Here is a 23,254-nt window from a genome sequence, read left to right as displayed (position 1 = left end):
ACGAGTAGGAGGGTCCCCACTTCAGGCCTTTTATTAAAGGTGTCCCACTTTTCTTTGTTCTGTGGGCTGGGCAGACAGGGTTCGGGGTGTCTCTAGCCCTGGCAAGCCCCTCGGGTCGTGGGATGATGGGAGGGGCTCGGCGCAAGCAGCACCGCCCAGGCAGGACCTCAGCCCCCGCCCCGCCTCCCGGGCACTCTTCCTACCCCGCGAGTGACCTTGAGCAAATTGCTGTTCGGCCTGAGTTTCTTCAGTTGTGTGGCCCCGGTCTCCTTCCTTAGAGGCTTCAAGCCCCTAGCGAAGCTCCCCGCTCGCCGGCAGTGCCGTCGGCCTCTTCCCGGCCCCAGGGCAGCTTCAGCGCCCCCTCCCCAGGACTCCCGGCAGCGCTCCCGGGCGGGGCCGGCAGGGGGCGCGCCGGCGCTGCTGACTCACCGCAGCCCCAAGCGGCGCGCGCGGGCGCAGCCGGGGACGCCGCGTCACGTCACGGCTCGGGCGGGCGCGACTCGGGAAGCGGGCCCGGCCCGCGGGACAGGGGTGGGACGCGAGGTGGTACCGGCGCGGGAGGGGCCCTCCCGGCACTGGCCCACGTCACCAGGGTGCAGGCCCCGCCCGCAGCCTCACTCCTCGCCGGGACCTCACGCCCCACAGGTGGGGGACGCCCGCCGTCCGAACCTCCCGAGAGCCGCCCGGCCACGAAGCGTGGGGATCGCCTCCCGCTTCCGCTCGCGGCGGCTTCCCGGACAGACACGGTGGGGGGGTGGGGTGGGTGTCCCCCGGCTTCCTGCCCCTCCCGGCGCAGGGACAGTGCCCGCCCCCACGCCGCGCGGCTCCGGGCCCGGACCCTGCGGGCCGTCCCCCTCCCCCGTCTCCCTCCGGCCGCCTGCCCTTTGTTGCGGGCCGTATGAATGGCCCCCGGCGCGGGCGGGTGGGGCGCGGGGGCGGGCCGGAGCGGCGCCAGTCCCGCCCCCGCCGCGCTCCCCTTGGCCGCCGGGCCGGGGGCGGAGCGAGGGGCGGGCCCGCGCGGCCACGTGGGGCAGCGCCGCGGCGGTTCCTATTGGCCCGCCCGTGCGGCCGACTGGGCGTTCGGCGCGCGACGATTGGCCGGCGCTGGGCCGGCGGAGTAAGTAGTGAATGGGAGGGGGCGGCAGCCCCGCCCCTTGGAACGTTGATACATTATAACTTTTTTTTCTTGTTACTTTCACCCCCAGATCTTCCAAGCGGCGGCGGCGGCGGCGGCGGCGGCGGCGGCGGCGGCGGCGGCGGCGGCGGCGGCTGTTGCTAAGGGAGGGGACGCGCGGGGAAGCGCGGCCCGAGCGGCGGACGGCACCGAGCGCGGAAGCCCGAGCGGCACCCCCCCTCTCCGGACCCTCCTCCGCGCCCACTGTCCTTGAAAGGAGCCGCGAGTGCAGTCCCCACCCCCGGAAGGCGCCCCGACGAGCCAACGCGACCTCGGAGCGCTGCTTGGATTTTGATTCCTGATTTCACCTTCCGCTCCTGGGACTTTCTCGAAGGGGACGCGCGCTGTCCCTAGGAACCCCGAGGACCCCGGTTCGGGGAGCCCCCCAGCACTGCCCGGAGGCGCGGCGAGGATTGGCGGCGCCCCGCGGACCCCATCCCTCCAGCGCGGGCCGGGGATGGAGCCGCAGCCCGGCGGCGCCCGGAGCTGCCGGCGCGGGGCCCCCGGCGGCGCCTGCGAGCTGGGCCCGGCGGCCGAGGCGGCTCCCATGAGCCTGGCCATTCACAGCACGACGGGCACCCGCTACGAGCTGTCGGTGCCCCCGGACGAAACGGTGGAGGGGCTGCGCAAGCGGCTGTCCCAGAGGCTCAAAGTGCCCAAGGAGCGCCTGGCACTGCTCCACAAAGACACGTAGGTACCGCGCGCCGCCCCCGGGCCCGCCGCCCCCTCGGGCCCCGGCCCCCGGGCGGGAACAAAGAGCGCGCCGCACGGGGAAGGAAGGGGGCGGCCAGACGGGGGGCGGGGGCGCGCCGCGCGCTCTCGGGCGCCCTCTGCTCGGCCTTGCCTGCCTCGGCCCCCTCCCCCGCCTGGGGTCGCTGCACAAAGGCGGCTGCGAGGGCGGCCCTCCCCCCTCCCGGGAAGGCAGCAGTCCCGGGTCAGTGTGGGGGTCCCGGCTGCGGGGGTGGGAAGCGCGGCCACCTCCCTCTCTGCCTGCGTTCCGGCTGGCTTCCGCATCTGCTCGGTGCCCCCCTCCACGTCTGGCTGTGTTCTTCCCCCACTTGCGTCTCTCTACCCCCCTTTGTTCTAACCACCGAGCACTCCCGCAGCCTCCCCCTCCCCCCTGGTATTTAAATCGCCTCCAGACCGGGGAGCACTCCCCCCGCGGGCCTCCAGGGACACGCACTGTCCATCCCCAGCGGAGGGGCCCCAGTGGGGGAGGGGCGGGTGGGGGAGGGTCTCCTTTGTCTGAGCGGCGGCGGCCTGCGCCAGGGAGAGGGAGGGAGGAGGGGGAGCCCGGCCCCGCAAAAAGACCCTAAAGGCTAAGCCCTGTGGCGCCCACAAAGAGGAGCCCCGGGTCGGTGTAGCTGAATTACTGGCTGGGGCCGACCCTGGGGTGAGGGGAGGGTGGCAGAGGGTGGCAAGGACGCACTGGCACCCGGATGATGAAAAAGTGCTTTGTTGAGGTGCAGAGGTGGTGCCCTAGTACAGAGTTGGGGCTTCTGGGAAGGAGACTTGAGCCACTTGCCTGGGGGCTCTCAGGCCCAGATGCCTGACAGCCCCCCCCCTCCCCCCCACCCCACCGGGAGGTTCAGGCCCCGGGTGTGGAAGGCCGGGAAGGGACAGGGGTGGGAAGGGCTCCCCTGCGTCCCCCAGGAGCACAGCCCTCCCCCCTCGGCCTCTGCTTCCGCGTCCCTGCCTTGTCTCCTGGCCTCACCCTCTTCCTTCCTCCCCCCAGCCGGCTCAGTTCGGGGAAGCTGCAGGAGTTCGGCGTGGGGGATGGCAGCAAGCTGACGCTGGTACCCACCGTGGAGGCGGGCCTCATGGTAAATGGCTGGGGCACAGTGCCCCGGAGGCTCTGGCACAGGCGGGCAGCCCCCTCCCCTGAGAGCTCGCTTCCCAGCACACGCCCTGCCAGGGCGGCCCTGCCGGCAAGCGGCTCCCCTGCCCCGGTGCCCGGGCCCTCTGACCCAAGCGCACGCTCAAAGCGGCTTCTCTGTTTGCAGTCGCAGGCCTCAAGGCCAGAGCAGTCTGTGATGCAGGCCCTGGAGAGCTTGACTGAGACACAGGTAAGACCCTCGCCGGTCCCTCCCAGCCCAGGGCGAGGGCCTGGGGCTGTCTGTGCTCCCTGGAGACCCGTGGGGAGGGAGGGGGTGCGCCGCCCAGCTTTCCTGCCCGTGTAGCCTGGTCACCCAGCTTCCTCTTCCTCCTTCCTACCCACCCCCCCCCCTCCAGCACTCACCACCTGACCTTGAGGGCCTTCTCTCCCACGGTGGCTGCCATGGGGGAGGGGGCTGGGCTTTCACAAGCCTGCCTGAGGGGGTAACCTTGGCCCACGCTCCCACACCAGGGCCTGGGTCCCCAGGCCCACACTGGGGAGCACCCCCTCCGCAGCCACTGCGGTTTCCCTGGGGTGACCTTTTTAAAATTTCTGCGGGGAGGGGGGCCTGGAAGGGCCAGCCTGGTGACAGTCCTTCCGCCTTCTGTGACCCCATTGTAAGGGGTGCGGAGTCACTCCTCTCTCTCCTCCCTCTGGCCTTTGTTCTCTGCCCCAAAAGGGGGAGGGGGGCACCCAGCCCCAGGGCTGCAGCCTAGACAGGATGTTAGGAAAATATTTAGTAACTGGCCAGGAGGTGAAGCGGGAGGCAGGGGCTGGCCCACACCCGGGTTCCCGGTTTTGTTGCAGCCTTTTCTTTTTTTTTTTTTTTTTTTTTTAACCTCCTCCTTTCCTCATTTTTCTGGCGGCGGGTCCCTCCTCCCAGGAGGGTGACACAGGCCTCAGCCATCCGCCTGCTGCCCGCCCCAGCTAGGGGGTGGGCTGGGCTGGCCGCAGGAAACCTGCTCAGCGGCTTCCCTCCTCCTGCCCTGAGGCCCTCGCCCCCTCCCCGGCATGTAGCATCCTGTCCTCAGCAGCTAGCTAGTGAGGAGGGGCCCTGGCGCTGGGTGGTCTGCCATGGGGGGGGGAGGGGCAGTGCAGAGCTGGGGTCCCGGGAGCCAGGTGGGAGCTGAGCTCCATTTCCTGAACTGAGCTCTGCTCATGGGGGGCCTGCGGTTGGCGGAGGTGGGGGGGCCAGGGGTGTCTTTGGTTCACATCCGCCCCAGGGTGCCTGCGTCAGGAGTGGGGGGGGCCACTGGGCGGAGTGACTGAGCTCCCAGGGCTGTTTCCCCGCCTGGCACAGAGTCATGCCCTCCTGTTCGCCCTCCCCAGGGAGGAAGTTGCAGGGCGGAGGGGTGGGGGGGACTCCCCAGCTGCCCTTGGGAAGCCACCCCAGGCCCTTCCTGCAAGGGGAGTCTCTGGAGCTAGGGGGGGGATGCCATGAAGACCAGGCTTCAGGGTGGGGGCTGCAAACTGCCCACCTCCCTCTCCTCCTCCCCACGGCCCCCAAGGTTACGCCAGCCGCTGCCAGCAGAGAGCTGGGAGGCGGTGGTTCTGACTCATCCTGGCCTATGTCACTTCTCAGAAACCTCCACCCCCCCCCCCCCCCACCATCCTGGCCCCTGGGGAAAGCTCAGCGCTGGCCAGGCTCCAGAGGTGGAGCCCAGTGCAGCCTGGGCTCAGACGCACCCCCCCACACACACCGCCAGATTTTGAGGGTTTGCGCTGGGGCTGTGTTGAGCTCTCAGGGGACCCAGGCCTCAGAGAACCATCAGGGCCCCCTCCCGCAGCAGCTAAACCTCCCCTTCAGCCTCAGCCCCACCCAGGACAGATAAATATTTATCTTGAGAAAGCAAAGGTTAGGACGAAGAATTTGTCCAGGAATTCCCGCCCACTTGCTGCCTGGGTGGCTTAACTGGGAGGGGGTCTGAGATTGGCCCCCCTCCCATATTCACAGGCAGAGGATTGGGGGCTGGGAGGGTGGGGTTATTTGAGGACAGCGACCGCTGACTGGGCCTTGCCCCCTCTGGCCTCGGTTTCCCCTTGAAAGAACCAAACTGGCCAGGGAGGGCCAGGCCCCCCCATCTGACCCGCCTCTGTCCCCCACAGCCCCCAGTGGCGCCCGGGCCAGGCCGGGCTGGCGGAGGCGTCTTCCGGAAATACCGATTCATTTTATTTAAGCATCCGTGGCACCGACAGGGACCCCAGAGCCCAGAGAGGGGCGGCGAGAGGCCCCAGGTCACGCAGCGCGGGGGGCCGGGGCCGGGCCGGGCTGGGGGCGCAGCAGGCCGGGGCCCTGGCGCTGACGAGTCACTCTCTACAGGTCAGTGACTTCTTGTCCGGCCGCTCGCCACTGACCCTGGCGCTGCGCGTGGGTGACCACATGATGTTCGTCCAGCTGCAGCTGGCCGCCCAGCATACCCCGCTGCAACACCGCCACGTGCTGGCGGCCGCCGCTGCCGCCGCCGCCGCCGCCCGGGGGGGCCCCAGCGTGACCGCCCCTGTGTCCTCTCCCTGCCGGCCAGTGTCCAGCGCCGCCCGAGTGCCCCCGGTGTCCAGCAGCCCTGCCCCTGCGTCCCCCTCACCCGTCACAGCCGGCTCTTTCCGATCCCACTCAGCTGCCACCTGCCCTGAGGTGAGTCCTGCCCGGAAGGCTTCTCCTCGGGGCCCAGAAGGTGGCTGTCCGCGGTCCCAGAGGTGTTCTCTGTACGGAGGGCCATCCTCAGACCCTGGCCCCCGAGGGCTGTCCTTGCACCCCGCAGCTTACCATGCCTCCCTCCCCCTGACCAGCAGATGGACTGCTCGCCCCCGGCCAGTGCTGGCAGCCTCGCGTCCACCCCCGGCGGGAGCCCCGCGTCCACCCCCAGCGGGAGCCCCGCCTCCCGCTCCCGCAAGCCCGGCGCTGTCATTGAGAGCTTCGTCAACCACGCCCCGGGGGTGTTCTCAGGGACCTTCTCTGGTAGGTGTCATGGCGCGTCCCCACCCCAGAGGCCGCCGGTCTGCGTGTCTGGGCCCTCACCCTGGGGTCCCGCCGTATACGAACGAGGGGCCCCCTGCCCTTCTGAGGCCGCGTGTCAGTCACTCGGACTCACCAGCAGCCCCCCTGCCTCCTGCAGGCACGCTGCACCCCAACTGCCAGGATAGCAGCGGGCGGCCGCGGCGTGACATCGGCACCATCCTGCAGATCCTCAACGACCTTCTGAGTGCCACGCGGCACTACCAGGGCATGCCCCCGTCGCTGACCCAGCTACGCTGCCATGCCCAGTGCGCGCCCGCCTCGCCCGCCCCGGACCTCACCCCCAAAACTACCTCCTGTGAGAAGCTGGCGGCTGCAGCCCCTGCCTCCCTGAGCCAGGCCCGCACGTGCAAGCCTCTGGGTAAGTGACCGGCTGGCCCCGCCCGCCCTTGGGCTGTTCAAGGCCCCCTCTGTGGGCTGCTCAGAGCAGCTGACCCACCGGGGAGCTGGGGGAGGAGGGGGGGCACCAGCTGCTGTTCACCCTCTCTGCACGAGCCTGGAGAGAAGGGAGCATGTGTGTTGGGGGCACAAAGTGTCCTTGTCCTCTCCTGGGGGGGGTACTTCCTCCCTGCTCGCGCCCCCACCCCCCCCACCCCCCCGCACCTTGTCCAGATGGCAGGTGGAGCCTCTGAATGGCCGAGTCTGATGGAGGGGAGGGCGCTGGAGCTGCTCTGGGGGTAGCCTGTGTCCCCCAGAGACCCAGTCATCCCCAGTGAATCCTGAGACCTGTGGAACAGCGACACTGTTCTCTGCCGGGCAGACCCCCAGCCCCCAAGTCACAAAGGGGAAACCAAGGCACCAGCCTCAAAGACCCCCCTCGGCCGGCTCCCTCTCTCGGGGCATTGTGAAGGAAGTCCGGGCTGTGTCTCCTGGCGGGGGCGGGGGCGCTCAGGAGTCACAGTCCCTGCCTCCTTCCAGGGGACCGGCTGCGGCAGACGGAGAACCGGGCCACCCGCTGCAAGGTGGAGCGCCTACAGCTGCTGCTTCAGCAGAAGCGGCTCCGCAGGAAGGCGCGACGCGACGCCCGCGGCCCCTACCACTGGCCGCCCAGCCGCAAGGCCGGCCGCAGCGACACCAGCGGGGGAGGCGGCGGCGGCGGCCCCAGCGAGGCCTCCGGCTTGGGCCTCGACTTTGAGGACTCCGTTTGGAAGCCGGAAGTCAATCCTGACATCAAGTCAGAGTTCGTGGTGGCCTAGGACCCGCGTCCCTCCGCCGACCACCCTGGGCCGAGAGTACCCCCCCCCCAGCGAGGCCTGCACGCGGGAGGGCAGGCGGTCAGGGCAGCAGGAGGCTCCCCCCCCCCCCCCCCCCCCCGCCAGCTTCCTTCTGATTTTTGTTTTTCGTGGTTTTTTTTTTTTTTTCCTTTTAAGTTCCATTCTTGACCGTGGTTTTCCGAACTCTCCATGGACTGGGTTCCTGCCGCCTCGGTTCAGCTCACACTTCCCCGCCTCTTCTCCCGCCGCCGGCTCGAGCCTCGCCGAGCTGGGCCCCTCCCCGCCCACTTCCCAAGCTCCAGATATGTAGCAGTCACTCCAGATGGTTGAGAGTGGGGACGAGGAAGCCGCCCCCGTCCCTTCAGGTTTAAGTCAAAAATGTAGATGCCTCATGATGCACTTTACAGACGGGCAGGGCCCGGGAGGGAAGGCCTGCCGTGCACACCGGCCTCCAGGGCGGCCAGCAGGCCCCACAGCGACCAGAGAGCCCTGCGCCCGCGGGGCCGTTTCTCCACATCTGTGCTTTTTTTCTCTTGGTCTCTTTTTCCAGGAAAAAAAAAAAAAAAAAAAAAAAAAAAAGCGCTTCAGCAGGCTGGCCACAGCCAGCCTTGGGGTTCAGGTGGGGGTGTGGGGCCCTTTCCTAGTAGGAAAGGAGAGAGAGGGAGGGGAACAGACCAGATGCCAGCCTTCGAGTCCACGCACTGTGCCCTTTCCTCCTGCCCCGCCCCCCTTTTGTTCTGAGCTTGGGGTATTTATAGACTATTAATTTTCTGAGCCAATAGCGGTTGGAAGTCTCTTGAAAACTCGGGAGAGAAATGGTTGGGGGGACAGGGGAAATAATACCCCCAGCCCTCCTTCCTGGCCCAACCTGAGGGATCTGGGCCTGTGGGCTGTGTCTGGAGGCCCTCTGGCAGCCAGGAGGGGAGGGGGTGCTGAGCTGTGAAGCCCCCAGTAGGGGTGACGCTGTGTAGCATTAACCCCCTTGGGGGGGGGTTCGCTGCTGGTCTTAATTGGACCCTCCCCACTCTCATCCCCAGATTCCCCCTGGGGCAGAGGGGCAAACCCCCTACTGGGGCCATTTCAATGGGGGTGGAGTTTTTGTTCATTCACTTATTTTTACTGATAATGGAGATGATTGGGCCCTGCCCCCCTTACCCCCCAGTCTTGTCCTTGCCCCACCTCTCTGTCCTCCAGACACCCCCACTCCCTGTCCCTCCCTTCATCCTATCTTAGGTGAACCCCCCATTATGTGTTTAAAGTTAATGGTTTCAGATGTGAACATCATGTGTTAACTGTAGCTCTGTAAACTTTTGTGGGGGGGTGGGTGGGGAGGGGTCAGAGGGGAGGGGTCAAGGATTTGTTTTTTGTTTGTTTTTATTTTCCAAAAAAAAAAAAAAAAGGAGAAAAAAGGAGTGGGTTTGTTTTTCAAGAACTGTCTTGGATACCTATTTAAATGTGTTCTGTTTTGGGTTTTTTTGTTTTGTTTTTTTAAACGATTTTTAAATAACACCTGTGCCTCCGCGGGTCTGAGGGTGGAGGTCCAGGCAGGAACCAGCCCGCCCCCTTCTGCCCTCACCAGGGCTCCCTCAAGAAAGCATTACCCACCCTCGGGGGGTCGGGCTGGGGGGGGGGGGTCCCGGCACCTTGCGTGAGTTTCCTGTATGAAAAAATTGGGAAGAAAGCCGCATACAAACACCGTGATTTCAAGTAATAAACAGAAAATGAAACCTGAGTGACTGTGCTGCCCTTTTGCAGGGGTCAGGGGAGCGGTCTTGGCCATCACAGAGGGGGCTCCCTGGTCTGATGGGTGGTCTCTATCGGAGAAAGGGCTTGGGATGATCTGGAGACCCGGTAGGATGTTAGGTTCTCCCACCACCTCAGGCCGTGGGAGCTGGAGGGGGGGGGGGGGTGGGGATCCCACAGCAGTTCCTGGGTTCCCTCCGGGCCTGGAGGTGAGGGTGGGCAGGAAGTTGCCCCAGCAGGGGAGGGAGGGGCCAGCCACTTCCCAGTACCCAAGGCCGGAAGTCCTACAGGGTGTGGGCACAGGGCTGCCTGCCCACAGTGTGCCCTGGGTGGGGCCTCGGTTCCCGGCCCTGGGAAGTGGACTGGGGACTAACCCCTGGAACCATCTCCAGGATACCTGACCCACACACCGGGCCTCGGTTTCCCCAGCCACAGACAGGAAGACTGTTCCCACTGCCGGGCCAAGCAGGAGGTACTGCCTGCGTGGGCCCCCTGACCTGAGCCCTCTCCCTCCCTCAAGGCTAATAGAGCCCCTTCCTACCTGCCAGGCCTCCAGAAGCTCTCTGGCAGAAATCAAGTGATTCCCCAGGGCCCAGGGTTTGCGCTCAAGGCCTCTGGCCTGGCCTTGCCCCAGCCTGGGGTGAACTCTCACCCTTCTGTGGCCTCACCCTGGCCTCGCATTCCAGCGCTCCCCAGCCCTGACGGTCATGCCTCAAGCCTCCAGGCCTTTGTCCGGGGCCGTGCCCAGTGCAGGAACACCCCTCTGCTGGCCGCCCTTGCGTTGCCAGGGGACTTCCTCAACTGGCATCTCCCCAAGGGCCTGGCCAGGGGCAACTCCTCTCTGGGGTCCTGCTTCCATCCATTTTGGGGCTGGGCAGACAGGACAATAATAGCATCATTTTACATGTATTTCCTCAGTTAACAAGCACTGCCACCTAACAGAGCTAATTATACTCCCATTTAATAGATGAGAAAACCCCAAGCCCAGAGAGAAACATCACTTGCCCTAAGAATTGGGGGTGTTTGTTATATTGGTGACCACCCACTCCTGGGCAGATTTCTGATAGCCCAAGGCCTTGCCCTCAGCGTCCCAGCTCCAAGGACCCCAGGAGCAAGGGAAACCCCAGGACTGTCCCAGGAGCGTCCTGGAAGTATCCGGGAGGCCCTTCTGCCCCTCCCCCAGCCCAGTCTCTCTCCCTCTCTCTCTCTCTCTCTCTCTCTCTCTCTCTCACCCACACACACACTCTCTTTCTCTCTCTCTCTCTCACACACACACACACACACGCACGCACGCACGCACACACACAATCAGGCAGGAAGGTACCATGCACGTTGCAGGCTGACCCTTCCAGACCTCCAAGTCAAGGGCACAAGCTCCCGCAGGTAAGGAGGGCCACAGGTTGGAGGTGTGGGTGACACCGCTCAGGTGGAAACTTCCGCCCACGCAGCCGCCCCTGGGGGTCAGGGCTGAGCGCTGTAAGCAGGTGACTCCACAGGGCTGGGTAGGGGCTGTGGAAGGGTGTCAACTGGGCCACCCTCTGAATCACACGCTGAATCGCAGGCTGTGTCTGCACGCTGCAGGGCGGGGGGCACTTGCCCTGCTGCCCGGGAACCCACCCCTCAGGGCGCTTCCTGGCGCCCGGCCCGGAAGTCCAAGGGTCACGGCCCTGCCCTGGGGTCCCAGGAGGACAACACCCCGGTGGGGGCTGCGGGCCACTGGCCTCTTCCCCCTACTCGGCCGCGCAGCGCGCACACCTACCCAGGGGGAAGTGCCCGGCCGAAGGGAGCTGCGGTCAGAGGGGCTGCTGGCCAGGCCAGGTGAAGGAAAGGTAAACTGAGGCCCTGCGCGGGCAGATGCTGCGGAGACCTCAGGGGGCGGAGTCTACCCCGCACCGCCCCCTCCTCCCATTGAGGAAAAAGCTGAATGGGAGGGGGTGGCCCCCGGAAACCCGCAGAAATGGAATCGCGGTTTCCACGGCAACGCGCCGCGAAACGGGCCTGACGTCACGAAGGGGGGAGGGCGCCCCGCTCGCCCCCGTGCGCGCGTCCGCAGGCCCGGGCCCCGCCCACCGCGGGGGCCGCCTCACTGGCGGCCGCGTCGTTCGCTCCTGCGCACGCACCAATGACAGCGTGGCGCTCACGCCGGGAGGTGGGACTGCGCCTGGGCGGCTGAGTGCGCAAGCGCAGCGCGGAGGCGTGCGGCCTCCTCCCTGTGGTCGCGCGTCTGCAAATTTGGGGGCGGGAGGCGCGCCGAGGGTCTGACGGCTCGGCCGCGCCGGGACGGAAGAAGGGGGCGTCCCGGAGGGCGCCGCACGTGGAGCCCCGCACCGGCGCGTTCGCTCGCACCCCTCCTTCCACGTCCAAGCATTGTCTGCTGTCCCCTCCTCCTCGATTCGGTGACGCGACCTCCGGATTGGGGCAGCACTGCAGCCCCCGGGCTGGGGGACGCAGGAGGGCCGGCGGGAGGAGAGCGCTTGGCCTGAGGCTTTACCGAAGGAATAGTAGGAGTTTGCAAGCGTTGGGAGGGGGAAGGGGTGCCCCTAGGTGGGAGGCACAGCGTGTGCAACGAGCGGCCTGGAGGAGCGCGAGCAGGTGTACTTGGGGGGGGGGGCAGTTGCGAAGTTAGCTGGGGGAGAGAAGACAAAAGGTGGGAGGAAAAGGCAGAGGCGAGGACCTGAAAGGGGTGACTCCCCGAGTCTGTCTCTTGGGGAGGAGAGGGCCCCCTCCCCAGGGAGGGGGAGCAGGTGGGCGGAGCAGAAGCCAGGACATCCAGGGGGTGGCTGGATGGCTGGGCGTTCGGCCTGGGTTTACAGGAGAGGCCTGAGGAGGGACAGATGGGGCATTGTCTGCAGCTGGCCTCCGCTTCACGGGGCGCTGGCTGGCAGGGGCCTGCAGGGAGCTAGGCGTTCGGAGGAAGGGAGCAAGTTTCGCTGTGACCAGGAGTCCTCTCAGAGAAGGCAGCGGCCAGGGTGAACAGCAGCGGGCTCTGCCCGCTGGGGAGGATGCACGCCGGAACCTTCGGTCCGAGGCCAGCCCCAGGCTGGGCGGGCCCAGCACCGAGTCGGGGGTCGGTCGGCCGGGCCCTGTGCACTGGCGTGGCTGCCAAGGGGTGGAGCCGGGACTGGAGGCCTGGGTCCAGGTGGGCGATGCTGCTGGGTGATGAGACGGCTGTGGGCAAGCGGAAGCAGGTCACCGGGGTCACTGCAGTCCGCTTGGGGCCGGAGTGCCCTGGGGGCGGCCAAATGGGGAATTGGGGCCGGCTTCACGGTTCTAAAATGCCAAAGGCCGGGGTCAGGGTCTGGCTTGGGGTCGGGCCGGGCCTCTGGGGAGATGGGAGTGAGCGGTGCCCGGTCGGAGCCGACTTCTGCACCCCCAGCACCAGGCAGGTGCCCGGGGCACAGCCACCCCCACCAGGCCCCGCGGGACCCGCCCACCTCTCCGGGGCGCCTTGGGAATGGGAGTTACCAAGCCACAGCCAAGGGCGCTGGGGCCCAACCCAGGAGTCTTGACTCCAGCCCCACCCACAGCTGCCCAGCCCGGGGAGGGCAGGGGACGGGCGGCCGCCCGTGTGACCTGGGACAGGTGAGCAGCCCAGCCCTGGCGTGGGGGCGGGGCCCTGTCACTTGGGGCCCTGCCCGCGACTGCCCTCCCGCTGGCTCTCCATCCCGGGCTGGGTGCCTGTGTTTCTCCTCCTGTGTCTGCCCCTCCGTCTCCTTCTCTGCATCTGCCTCTCCTGCGTCTGGCTGGTTCTATTTTTCCTTTTCTCTGTTTCTCTTCCCCGTTGCCTCCCTCAGTATCTCGGCCGGTCTGTATTGCTATCTGGGTCTCCGTCCCACCGACTCCTCCCCCACTTCCGCCCCCTCTCTGGGGCCCCCTCCCTCACCCCCGGCACACATTCCAGCCTCCACCCCCGTCTGGCTGCCCCTCCCTGGGGCCAGCTGCCGCTGCGTTGGGTGCCCAGGACGGAGGGAGTGGGCTCAGGCTGGGTCAGAGGTCAGCGTGCAGGCTGGGGCCGTAGAGGGCACCCCCTAACTCCTCCGGAATGTGGGCGGGGCCGCCCGCCCTCCCCGTTCCCCTCGAGGGGAGGCGATCACCCGCAGGCTGGGGGGGGGGGGGGCTCTAGACAGCTGGCTACGACCTTGCCGCACCCGCCCCACCCCCACCCTGCCAACACTGCCCCCGGGCCTCCCGGAGAATCTGCACAACCCCCTGCTCCCACACAGGGCCCCTGGCAGCCACCGGACCGACCAGCCCGCCTTCTCGCCCACGCTCGGAGAAGCGCACCCCTCAACAGCTAAGGGGTAGATCCTGACCCCACCTGAATGCCAGGCTCCCAGCTGGGCTCTGCCGGATACAGACCCCCCCCCCCCACACACACACTCACATACGGACCCCAGCCTACACTTCGATGGCGGCACAACCTCAGTCAACAGTGTGATTTTCAAAACAACGGCACCCCCACTCTCACCCTGGACCAAGACCTCCCTTTAGAAAACCGCAAAATTGAAAGTCACACCGGGCAGGGGCAGGAACTCAGGTCCTCAGAGACTGCGCACCCTCCCCGAAACACAAGCTTGTGGTTCCAGCCACCCACACTGCCCACACACCCTCCCTGGCTGTAGGCCCCCCAGAGGAGCAGAGACCTGCCAATCCGGATTGGGGATAGGTGGGGGGGGGGGGGGGGGTTGCATTCACTCACTCGGCACTGAGGAAGGGGGTGTGAGGATCACAGACCATTTTCTGTGTGTCTTGCCGTACAAGAAAGACCAGAGAACCCCAAGCGTCTCACTCCCCCACACTGGCTCCAGGAAGCCCTGCTGCAACACCCACTTCTCGGCTGAGGCGGCTGAGGCCCAGAGAGCCACCTGGCCAGCGCTGGCGTTCTAGAGGCAGACAGTCGTGCGACATCAACACTAGTACAGGCAGAGCTGGAAGGGGTACAGGTGTGCTGCCACAGGACAGGGCACTCTGCATTTATGGAACTCCAGGGTTGCCATGGAGATGCCACAAGCCCCAGGCAGGAGTCCCTCTGCTCCCCCCACCCCCACCTTGTGCCTGCAGGGAGCCTGTGTGGGGCCAAGGTCAGGAGAGTGGATGCGACACGTGGGGGTCAGCTCCTCCCACCTGGGGGTGCCCCTGCTCTGGCATTTCACAGGCACCTGACGTGGGTTCTGCGCACGTGCCTGATGGGTGCCAGTCCCTGTGCGTCTGCCACGGCACCCGTGCCGAGTTTCCCAGGTAGAAAGGAAGGGGTCAGCGCCCGGATCTCCGGGGCATCGTGAGTGCGGGAAGAACAAACGTGTGTAACCCAAGGGGCAGGACGGGCCTCCCACTGGCCTCCTGCCCTTCCACGGGTGGGCCGCGGGTCCCACCCCACAGTCCCTCACGTACTCCTGCACTTGGTGCAGACTGGTCACCAACACCAGCCGTGCGCCGCCTGGCCCTTTGCGTTCCTGGGATACGAGCGTGATTGGGGTGTAAGAATGGCGGCCTTGAGTCACAGGGGGCTGCTCCCTGGTGGGTGGGTACCCCATCCCCAGTGCCAGACATCCTCCTCCACTGTGGACACCCCTCTCCAGGAACAGGAGGGAAAGTGAGGCCAGGAGGCAGTCCCCTCCGGTTCCCCAAAGGACCAAACAGCTGCTGCCCCCAGGAGCTGATGTCTGCCGCAGGAGACCCTGGCCACTGATGGCACGTGGTGCGCACTTGTGCCCACCCTGCGGGCATGCGTCACGCCATCAGTCACCGGCACATGTGCTCTGTGAGCCCTGGCTCGCCCAGGTCCCACACACCAGGCCTGTCTGTGACTGAGCCCACACCCATGCCCCTTATGCACATGCCTGAGGTCCGCTTGGCTCACACGCAAGGGGTCCCTCGTGTTCCTGCACACGGAGTACCATGCAGGCGGGTCCCCGTGTGCGCACACGCACGTGTGCGTTCCCTGCACACACTTCCATACCCGCACGCACACACAGCCCCACTTTCGCGTCCACACAAGCGCAGTCCCCAGCCATTACCCATGACTCCGCAGCTCACGGGCACACATGAGCACCACACCTGGCAACGCGCACACTCATCCAGTCTCCGCTTCCCCCTCCCTGGCTCTGGGCCCTGCGGATTTGGGCCAGGCGGGCCGGCTGGAGTCAGCCGGGACGGTCCCACTTGTGCGCCCCCGCCAGGAGGCCTCCAGGTGCACGGTCCCGGCCCCCGCCTGGCCGGCCGGGAGGGGGCGATAATTACGCGGCCTGAGGGTCCCCCCCACACACGCGCCTTTCATCCCGGCCACGCCCGTCCGGGACCCAGACGCTCATTACCGCCTCCCGCCCGGTCATTAACCAGGGTCGGGGGAGGACCCGGCGTCCAGCGGCCGGGCCCGGCGGGAAGGCGGAGGGGGCGCCGCGGGAGCGAGGTGACCCCGCCTCGTCTCCAGGGCGACGCCCGCGGGTGGGGCTCTCAGCGCCGGAGGTGTTGGACCTCGGGGGGTGGAGGGGGGGGGGGGGGAGTGGTCTCGGAGGCAGGCACGGCGGCCGCCCGGGGAGAGGCGATTTGTAAAAGCGCCGACGGGGGCCTCACAGCCTAATCCCAGTCCCGCCGGGCAGGCGGCGAGCACTGCGCGTCCGGGCCGCGAATAGCAGCCTCTCCCGTGCCCCGGGCTATTTTGAGCCGCATCCTCCCAGCCCCGCCACCACCGCCACCCCATCCCCAGCGCACTGGCGGAGGCGCGGGGGCAGGCCCGTGGGCGGGACGAAGGCTCCCCCCACCCCCCAACGCTGGAGTCCGCGGCGGGACCCGGAGCCCCGGCTGGGGCGACAGCGAGGCCGCAGCGCCCCCTCGCGTCCGCGGGGAGAGCGCGGCGCAGCGGTCACAGCAGCGATGAGGTCTTCCCTACCTCCTGGGAGCCCCCCGCCCCCACCACGGATACGCAGATGCAGGAAACCACAGAAACACAGGTACGGAGACAGGCCACACACCTGAGACGCAAGCTCACAGTTTGCATACAATGCCCAGAGCAGGCGCACCTGGCGACAGGTGTCCCCAGGTATGGGTCCGTTCTGTGATGGGAACCCAGGACAGTCGTGGGCAGACATGGAGACTGGTAACCCGGCAACGGACTGGTAGTAAACACTTAATAATAGCGTGCTGGCGGAATGAATGAATGAATGAATGAATGAACAGAGCACTTCACAGAACCAGGAGAAGGCCGAGTCACTACCACAGAACAGTGGGTGTGGGGGGCCTGGGGGGCAGAGGATGATTCCAGGCCACCTTGGCCTGGACTGGAGCAAGGAGCCGCTGACCTGACTTGCTAGGGGAGCGCCTCAGAAAGGCGGCGGGGCAGAGTTCCTGGGCTGGGCATACCTGCCCCCAGCTCCCCAGCCCCCTCCACGGGCGGCGGAAGGCAGAGGGAGCTGAGAGCTGATGTCTTTTTTTGCTCCTTTTAATAACCACCCTGCGTGAAAGGCTGACGCAGCAGGCTGTGTCTGACGGGGGGGGGGGGGGGTCTATGGGAGGGCTGTGGCATGGGGCGGGGCTGGGCGGTGCAGAGGGGGTGGCGATGACTCACGAGCTGCTCTGGGAGAGTGGGTTCCTGAGCTGAGGAGGGGTCCCAGCAACCTTGTCATGGGAGACCGTGTCCTTGCCTGTGTCCCTTCCTTTCCCAGCTGGACCCGCCTTAGGGTGGGAGCAGGTCTGAGGCCTGGAGTGGGGCTGGAACTTCTCTGAGGTGGGCAAGAAAGTGTGTGTGTGTGTGTGGGGGGGGTCCTCTGTTCCCAAATCCCCCCAACTCTTCTGCATAGGGTCCACCCTCTGGAAACATTCTAGAACAGAACTTGGGCAGTCAGAGTTCTTCACCAGTTTGTTCCACCCCATGGAGGGGTCCAGGACCCCAGGAGACAACATAAGCCAAACCAGGGCAGGCAGCAAATGGCAGTCACAAGGCAGTTCCCATAAAATGGACTTAGGACTCCCCAGGAGCAATCTGGGGGTGAGGGTCTCTGCAAAGCTGGTTCGCCTTGTAGCAGAGATCTTGGAACCCCCCCCCCCCCCGACAGAGACAGGAAAAAGCCACAGGGGGAGGAGTAGAGCATTACTCGCCGCCCTCCCCTCCCCCGCCCCCACCAGGGGTAGCAGAACTAAGCCCTGGCAGGAGGCTGGAGCACATACTGGAGGGCTGAGACGAATGTCGGGGTGCAGTGCTGGCCACAGTGGTGGGGTTGGGTCCCAGGTTGGGGTCAGCCTGCAGTCTAGAGTTGGAATGCACAAGTGTCTGTCAAGGTGAGTGTAGGGGTGCGGGCGCCACGCCAAGCAGAAAAGTCAGGGTTGGGGTGGAAGTTAGGTGTGGGTGCTGGTGGAGGTCTGTAGGCAAACTAGGCTGGGTGAAGTTGGGGTGCCCCAAAGTAGGGAAGTAGAGGAATTAGGATCTTGGGGAACATTGGGGTCCGTGAGGCGGGACTGTCTCAGTCTCAGGGGTTCGGGTAGGCCTTGGGGCCAAGTGAAGCGGTGTATTCATTCAGGAGCATGAGATCCTGGGATCCTGGGAGTACCAGGGTATGGGTTGTGTGGGCAAGTGTATCAGAATGATGTCAGGGTTCAGATGTCCTGATAGCTGGGGCTCCGGTGGGTATGGGGACTTGGCTAAGGCTGACACGTCAGCGCTGGCTGGAGCACAGCAGGGGATCCCCAGCAGGTTTGGACCCTTGGCCTCCAGAGGCCCTTTTGTTCCCGGCCCCTGGCCAGGAGGTGGGGATGGGGGCGGGCAAGCAGAAGTGGGCCAGCCCCGCCCCCTCGAGCGCCGGCCCCGCCCCCCGCTCTCGGGCAAGGGACTGCGGCCGGGGCGCGTCTCCACCAATTACTCCGCCCGGCATCCGCGCGCCCGGGAGGGGGCGGAGCCAGGAAAGGCCCGGCCCCCATCTCATGAATATGAGGTGCGGCTGCGGCCCCCGAGCCCTCGGATTGGCTGGCGCGGTGCAGGGGGCGGGGTCCCGCGGCGGCGTACTTAAGGCCGGTCGCTCGGCGCCCCCCGCCCTCACTCGAGCGTTAGGAGGCTTGGCTCGGTGTGCTGCGCCTTGTTCCCGCCTGCGTCAGGGACCTTCCCGGCTCAGTGGTGAGGGCCCTGGCGGCACCGGCTCCGCGAGCCCGGGGCGGCGAGCGGCCTGCGGCCGGCCGGAGGAGGCGGGGCGGCGGCGGCGGCGTCACGCCCCTGGGCGGGGGCGTCGCCGGGGCGGGCCCGGGGTGGAGTCCGCCCCGCCGGCGGCGATGGGCAGCGGGACACCGGGCCAAGCTGCGGCCGGAGGGCGTCTTTCCCTCGGGCCAGGCCCTCCGCGAGCGGGACGCCACCGCAAAATGGCGGCCGCGGGCGCACAGCAGCGCCCAGCGAAATGGCGGGAGTGCTGGGTGCCCGGATGAAGTGGCGCAGGGCGTGCGCGGGGCGCATGCGCGCGGCAGTGGGCGGGGCCACGTTCCGTGGCCAGGGCCGCCGCTCTCGGTTTCCCGCCGGAGGAGCGCGAGCGGAGCACAGTTCCGCGTCTCTCTCTGGCCTGCGTCTCCGGGGCTCCCCCAGCCCGTCGAGTCGGCCCAAGTTGGCCTCGGCCCCACACGTCGGGCTCCACGTCGGAGCCTCTCCCCGCGCTCAGTGCCCAGTCACCCACCGCTCCCAGGTGCCCTACCGTGGACCAAGCACTCTGCCGCTCCCCACCCGATGCTCAGGGTGGGAGTTAGTCTGACCCCTCGTACAACGCGGAAATCCCGGCCGGTGCCGGCGGAGCCCGACGCCTGCCTTCAGTGTCCAGCCTTAAGCACCCCCTGAGGCCGGCAGCCGGGTGAAACCGTGCAGCCCCGCGGTCTGCGGGCGGAGCTGGGCGGTGCACGGAGCGGGGGCCGGGGGTCCAGGAACGAAGGGCGCGCTGGGGAGTCGGAAGTCGTAGGTGTGGGTTTGAGGGGGCAGAGGGGGAGCACTCCAGGGCTTGCCCCACAAGCCTCTGTGGCGTGTGCAAAGAGCAGGGGGGAGCGGCGAAGCCCTGGAGGGTCTCGGTGAGGAATTCAACAGCGTTTGCCGCAGGCCGCCATGGCATCAGACGAAGGCAAGCTTTTCGTCGGAGGGCTGAGTTTTGACACCAACGAGCAGTCGCTGGAGCAGGTCTTCTCAAAGTACGGACAGATCTCGGAAGGTGCGGCTGGTGCTGCCGGCGGCGGAGCGGGGCTGCGTGCGGGGAGGGCGGGGCGCAGACTCCACGTCTCTCCTGTGCAGTGGTGGTCGTGAAAGACCGGGAGACCCAGCGCTCGCGAGGCTTTGGGTTCGTCACGTTTGAGAACATCGACGATGCCAAGGACGCCATGATGGCCATGAACGGGAAGGTGAGGGCAGCCGCTCGGGGTTGCGGAAGGCGCAGAACCCCTTCCTCCGAGGGAACCCCGCCTCCGAGGATGGGGGAGCACAGACTAACCTGTGCAGGTCTCCGGTTTCCAGTCTGTGGACGGGCGGCAGATCCGAGTTGACCAGGCCGGCAAGTCGTCCGACAACCGATCCCGAGGCTATCGAGGTGGCTCTGCTGGCGGCCGGGGCTTCTTCCGAGGGGGCCGAGGCCGGGGCCGTGGGTTCTCCAGAGGTAAGTGCTATGCTCGGGGCCCGGGGCCCCTGGGAACACGGTGGGGCCACTGCTGGTGGGTGCTGACGCTCTCTTCCTGTCCCTGTTTGCAGGAGGAGGGGATCGAGGCTACGGAGGGAGTCGGTTTGAGTCCAGGAGTGGGGGCTATGGAGGCTCCAGAGACTACTACAGCAGGTGAGGGCGTGCGGGTGCCAGTGCCTAAGGCCGGGCCGCTCTGCTGCTGCCGCCGCGGGCCCAAGTAGCCTCAAGTGTCTTTCTTGCAGCCGGAGTCAAGGTGGCGGCTATGGCGACCGGAGCTCAGGCGGGTCCTACAGAGACAGCTACGACAGTTACGGTAAGTCCTGCTCCGAGGGCACCTCGCTGCCGGGGCCTGCAGTGGGAGCTCAGTAAGCCTTGGCGCCCTCTGCGAGCGACAGACTCTTGTCACCGTGCTTGCCTCTAAGGGGCGATACTGCCCTCTCGGTCTCTGTGCCAGCAGCCATTTCTACCACGAAACGTAAAGGCAGAACCAGCGTGACCAAGAAGGAAAGGGAGAGTGAGGGCCCGTCCCCCCCGAGCAGGCAGCAGAAGTGCATGTGCGCCCTGCCTGCCGCCCCGCCCTCAGCTGGTGGGGGGGGTGGTTTCTCCTGAGGCTGCGGGACCGCGGCCTCCAGGTCTGGCCCCGGGAGCGGATGCTGGTCTTGTCGCGTGCTTCAGTGCCTTTACATGTCCCTGCTTCTTGTTCTCAGCTACACACAACGAGTAAAAATCCTTCCTGCTCAAGATCGTCCTTCCAATGGCTGTATATTTAAAGATTTTGGGAGCTTCGCTGAATCGTTCATGTGTAGTGAACACACCTCCTTGTACCCCACTTTTGTAGTCCTATCCGTTTTGATCTTGTCAAACACAGCCTGACTGCTTCTGACCCCCAGATGGCTTCGTTTACCTAGACTACTCTTCTTAAGGAAGCGTTGTCAGTTTTTAAGGGTTTTAAAAATGTTCTGAAAAGCACTTCAGATTTTATTTTTTTTCTTTTTACCCTGAGCCATAAGATTTTTAGGAAATCTTTGGGGGTTGTGTGGGTTTTGGTTTTGGTTGTGTTGCCTTTTTTGTTTCTCTTTTTAGTGGGGTCGGCCCGTGAGGTCGGGTGCCCCAGTTCACTTCTCTTTAAGATTGAATGGACTCTGAATCCGCTTTTTGCCGGAAGCTCAGCAAGCTGTGGCTTTTTTCCAGCTCTGTGTACTGTTTCTGCGTGTAGCGTGGTAGGACCCATGCCGGGGCTGTGGCAGAGGTATCCCGGCGGCCCCGGGCCTGGCCTGTTCGGCCCTTCCGTGCTGTGTATGACGCACAGCAAGAGTTGCAGATGTCCCTTCGAGAGGTTCTTGAAAATGTTTATTTATATTGTCTTTTTTTTACCGGAAGACGTATGCATAACCCATTGATGTTGTATCTGAAGCGGTTAAGGAATTCTTGTACGCAGTTTTCTTTGGCTTTACGAAGCCGATTAAAAGACCGTCTGAAACGAACCTTGCTCTGACAATTTCCCTTTCATTGCACAACACACTCCCTGCTCTTGGGTTCGAGGCGGTCAGAACTGAGCGGAAAGGGCAGTTCGAGAAGTAGGTCTGCCGGTCCCGCCTGAGGCTCTCAGAAAGCTAGACAGGGAAGGCAGAATAGACAGACGCTGGCCGGGCCCCTCCTGACAGCCGACCGCCATCGGCCCCGGTGAGGTGAGAAGGTGGGCGACAGGGTGGGCAGCTTAGCGGGGGACGGTGGACGCCCAGGCACGTGACGCTGACCCGGACTGCCTTAGCTGAGGAGCAGGCCAGACAGCGGACGGCAGGCAGCGTCCCTGGGCGACCACGGACCAACCGGCTCGTTAGCTAGCTCTGCTGTTGCTTCACGAGTTCTGAGCTCTCACCGCTAGCCTATGGAAGCTGCAGCCCCTCGGAGGACAGAAGTGTTGTGCGCCCAACAGAACCCTCTGAGACGCAAGCTGCTCCCTTGGCTAGCTCATATGTGGAAATAGCCCTGTAATTCGAGGTAACTCCTTTTGCTCGTGTCCGCATCCCTCCTCTCGTCGAGAGCTCATTTGAGAGTAAAGTTCTGTACTTGGGGAATGTTCCTTTGGCTGTTATCCTTTTCCATTTTTCTTTACTTTTTTTTTTTTTTTTTTTTAATTTTAATTTTTTTAATCAAGCTCGAACCAGAGTCAGATCTGGGCCGTTAGCCCTTCCCCGCCTGCAGCCCGGCGAGCGGCCTGGGCGGTCACGCCACAGGAGTAGGTTTGATCCGTAAGCAGGATTGGAGACCACCGAACGCCCTGCCTTTTGGGATTTTTGTTCATCAATTGACAGTCTTCTCCAGACCTCCGTCCCTCAGGCTCCCAACTAGCTTTCTCTGATGTCTGTTGCTGCCATGAGTTTTTCCCAGAGCCCACACGGTCCTCTAAGCTCCATCCCAATTGGGCAGCTGGCTCTGCTCAACGGTGGGACGTGGCCTGGCCCATCTGCAAGGCGCAGGCCCGCCCTGGGCACGCCAGCCTGTGACGGGGCCTCTGCCGGGACGGCCCGATGACTAGTTTGAGACCCTCCTAGGAGCTGTGGATGGTTTCAGGGGAGGTGGGGAGGGGCAGATGTGACCTGTGGCCAGGACACTGGGCGTAACGCTTCTTTGCTTTGGCAGGTTGAAGGGAAGCCAGCGTGACTTGGAGGTGTGGCCAGACAGCAGCGATGACCAGGACTCACTGTCCCAGAAGGGACTTTATCTGGAAGCAAGAGCCAGAGGCACAGCCACCGGTCTTCGTACCGTGTCCCCTGTAAGTGGTTCTTAGGGTGGGTGATGTGAGCCGCTCTGGCCCTGTCGCTTGACCCCGCTGGTGGGTTCTCCTTTCCTGGCCTGCCCTCCTGTAACCCCAGTGGGGGCCGGGGGTGGGCAGCATTCTGCGGGGCTCTCCTGCAGCCAGCTCTTTTCTCCCGTTTGTTCCAGCAGGCGCGTCACTGGGGAGGCTGAGGTGCAGCGACTCGAATTGCTGTTGGAGGACAGGTGTGTGGCGGCAGGCACCGCACCGCAGCCAGGACGCCCCCCTCAACAGGAGCAGGACATGGAAGTCGGATTTGAATAAAGGGCTGGTGTGTCCACACAAATCTGAGTCTGGTTTGGGACGCGGCCAGGGAGCTTGGGTGGGAAAGGGGTTCGGGGGAGTCTGCCGGAGAAAAGCCTCTTTGCCCTTGTTCAGGGCACAAGCTGGCCCCAAGCCGGGAAGACCACCCGGTTCTTTGTTGTCCCCTTGGGCAGTTCTCTCAGGTTCTGAGGGGCACAGGCTCCCCCATCTGAGGCCGGCACCTCTTTCCCAGGGTCTTGGCGGAGTGGCCCCCAGAGCCTCCCACCTGTGCTGTTTGCAGGGCGAGCTTGCTTCCTGAGCTGCTTGCCTTCCGCCCCCCTCTAGGGATGCAGAGCACTAGGGTTGACCCTTGGTTCCACTGCTTTCAGCCCTCGGTGGCTCCCCTCCACTGCCAGTAGTGGGGGGGGGGGGGGGGAAGGCGGCGGGGCCACCTAGGTGCCCACGGTTCTCCCACCGGTGGGAGCCTCTGGCGCCTCCCAGGGTGAGAGCCCCTGGAGTTCCTGGGGCCCTGGCTGGGACTGAGGGCC

At 65.5% G+C, this 23,254-nt stretch overlaps 2 protein-coding genes across 8 annotated transcripts; both read left to right on the top strand.

The window, feature by feature from the left end:
• The first annotated feature begins 1,243 nt into the window (after positions 1–1,243).
• MIDN (midnolin) lies at positions 1,244–9,009 on the top strand. Of its 4 annotated transcripts, none has more exons than XM_058728563.1 (8): positions 1,244–1,864; positions 2,910–2,997; positions 3,178–3,240; positions 5,157–5,285; positions 5,371–5,682; positions 5,841–6,006; positions 6,164–6,424; positions 6,982–9,009. In XM_058728563.1, the coding sequence occupies exons 1-8, from the start codon at positions 1,632–1,634 to the stop codon at positions 7,257–7,259; spliced, it is 1,530 nt and encodes a 509-aa protein (XP_058584546.1). In that variant the 5' UTR covers positions 1,244–1,631; the 3' UTR covers positions 7,260–9,009. The 4 variants fall into 4 exon arrangements, with proteins under 4 accessions (XP_058584546.1, XP_058584545.1, XP_058584549.1 ...); XM_058728562.1 differs by having other exon boundaries at positions 5,838–6,006; XM_058728566.1 differs by lacking the exon at positions 5,157–5,285.
• Positions 9,010–15,537: 6,528 nt separating this feature from the next.
• CIRBP (cold inducible RNA binding protein) lies at positions 15,538–22,734 on the top strand. 4 transcript variants are annotated; one of them, XR_009261237.1, is made up of 8 exons: positions 15,538–15,970; positions 19,078–19,186; positions 19,267–19,373; positions 19,471–19,624; positions 19,717–19,798; positions 19,888–19,958; positions 22,289–22,421; positions 22,595–22,734. XR_009261237.1 is itself a non-coding variant. In XM_058728569.1 (7 exons), exons 1-7 carry the CDS (start codon positions 15,947–15,949, stop codon positions 20,367–20,369), a joined length of 564 nt encoding a protein of 187 aa, XP_058584552.1. In that variant the 5' UTR covers positions 15,546–15,946; the 3' UTR covers positions 20,370–21,129. The 4 variants fall into 4 exon arrangements, 3 of the variants coding, with proteins under 3 accessions (XP_058584552.1, XP_058584551.1, XP_058584553.1); XM_058728569.1 differs by lacking the exons at positions 22,289–22,421; positions 22,595–22,734 and adding an exon at positions 20,353–21,129 and having other exon boundaries at positions 15,546–15,970; XM_058728568.1 differs by lacking the exons at positions 22,289–22,421; positions 22,595–22,734 and having other exon boundaries at positions 15,547–15,970; positions 19,486–19,624; positions 19,888–21,129.
• The last annotated feature ends 520 nt before the right edge of the window (positions 22,735–23,254 follow it).

This window comes from Neofelis nebulosa, chromosome 4, assembly GCF_028018385.1.
Source record: "Neofelis nebulosa isolate mNeoNeb1 chromosome 4, mNeoNeb1.pri, whole genome shotgun sequence".
Classification (NCBI taxonomy): domain Eukaryota; kingdom Metazoa; phylum Chordata; class Mammalia; order Carnivora; family Felidae; genus Neofelis; species Neofelis nebulosa.
Note: the sequence above shows the minus strand (reverse complement) of the source record. Positions and strands in the feature narration are given on the sequence as shown.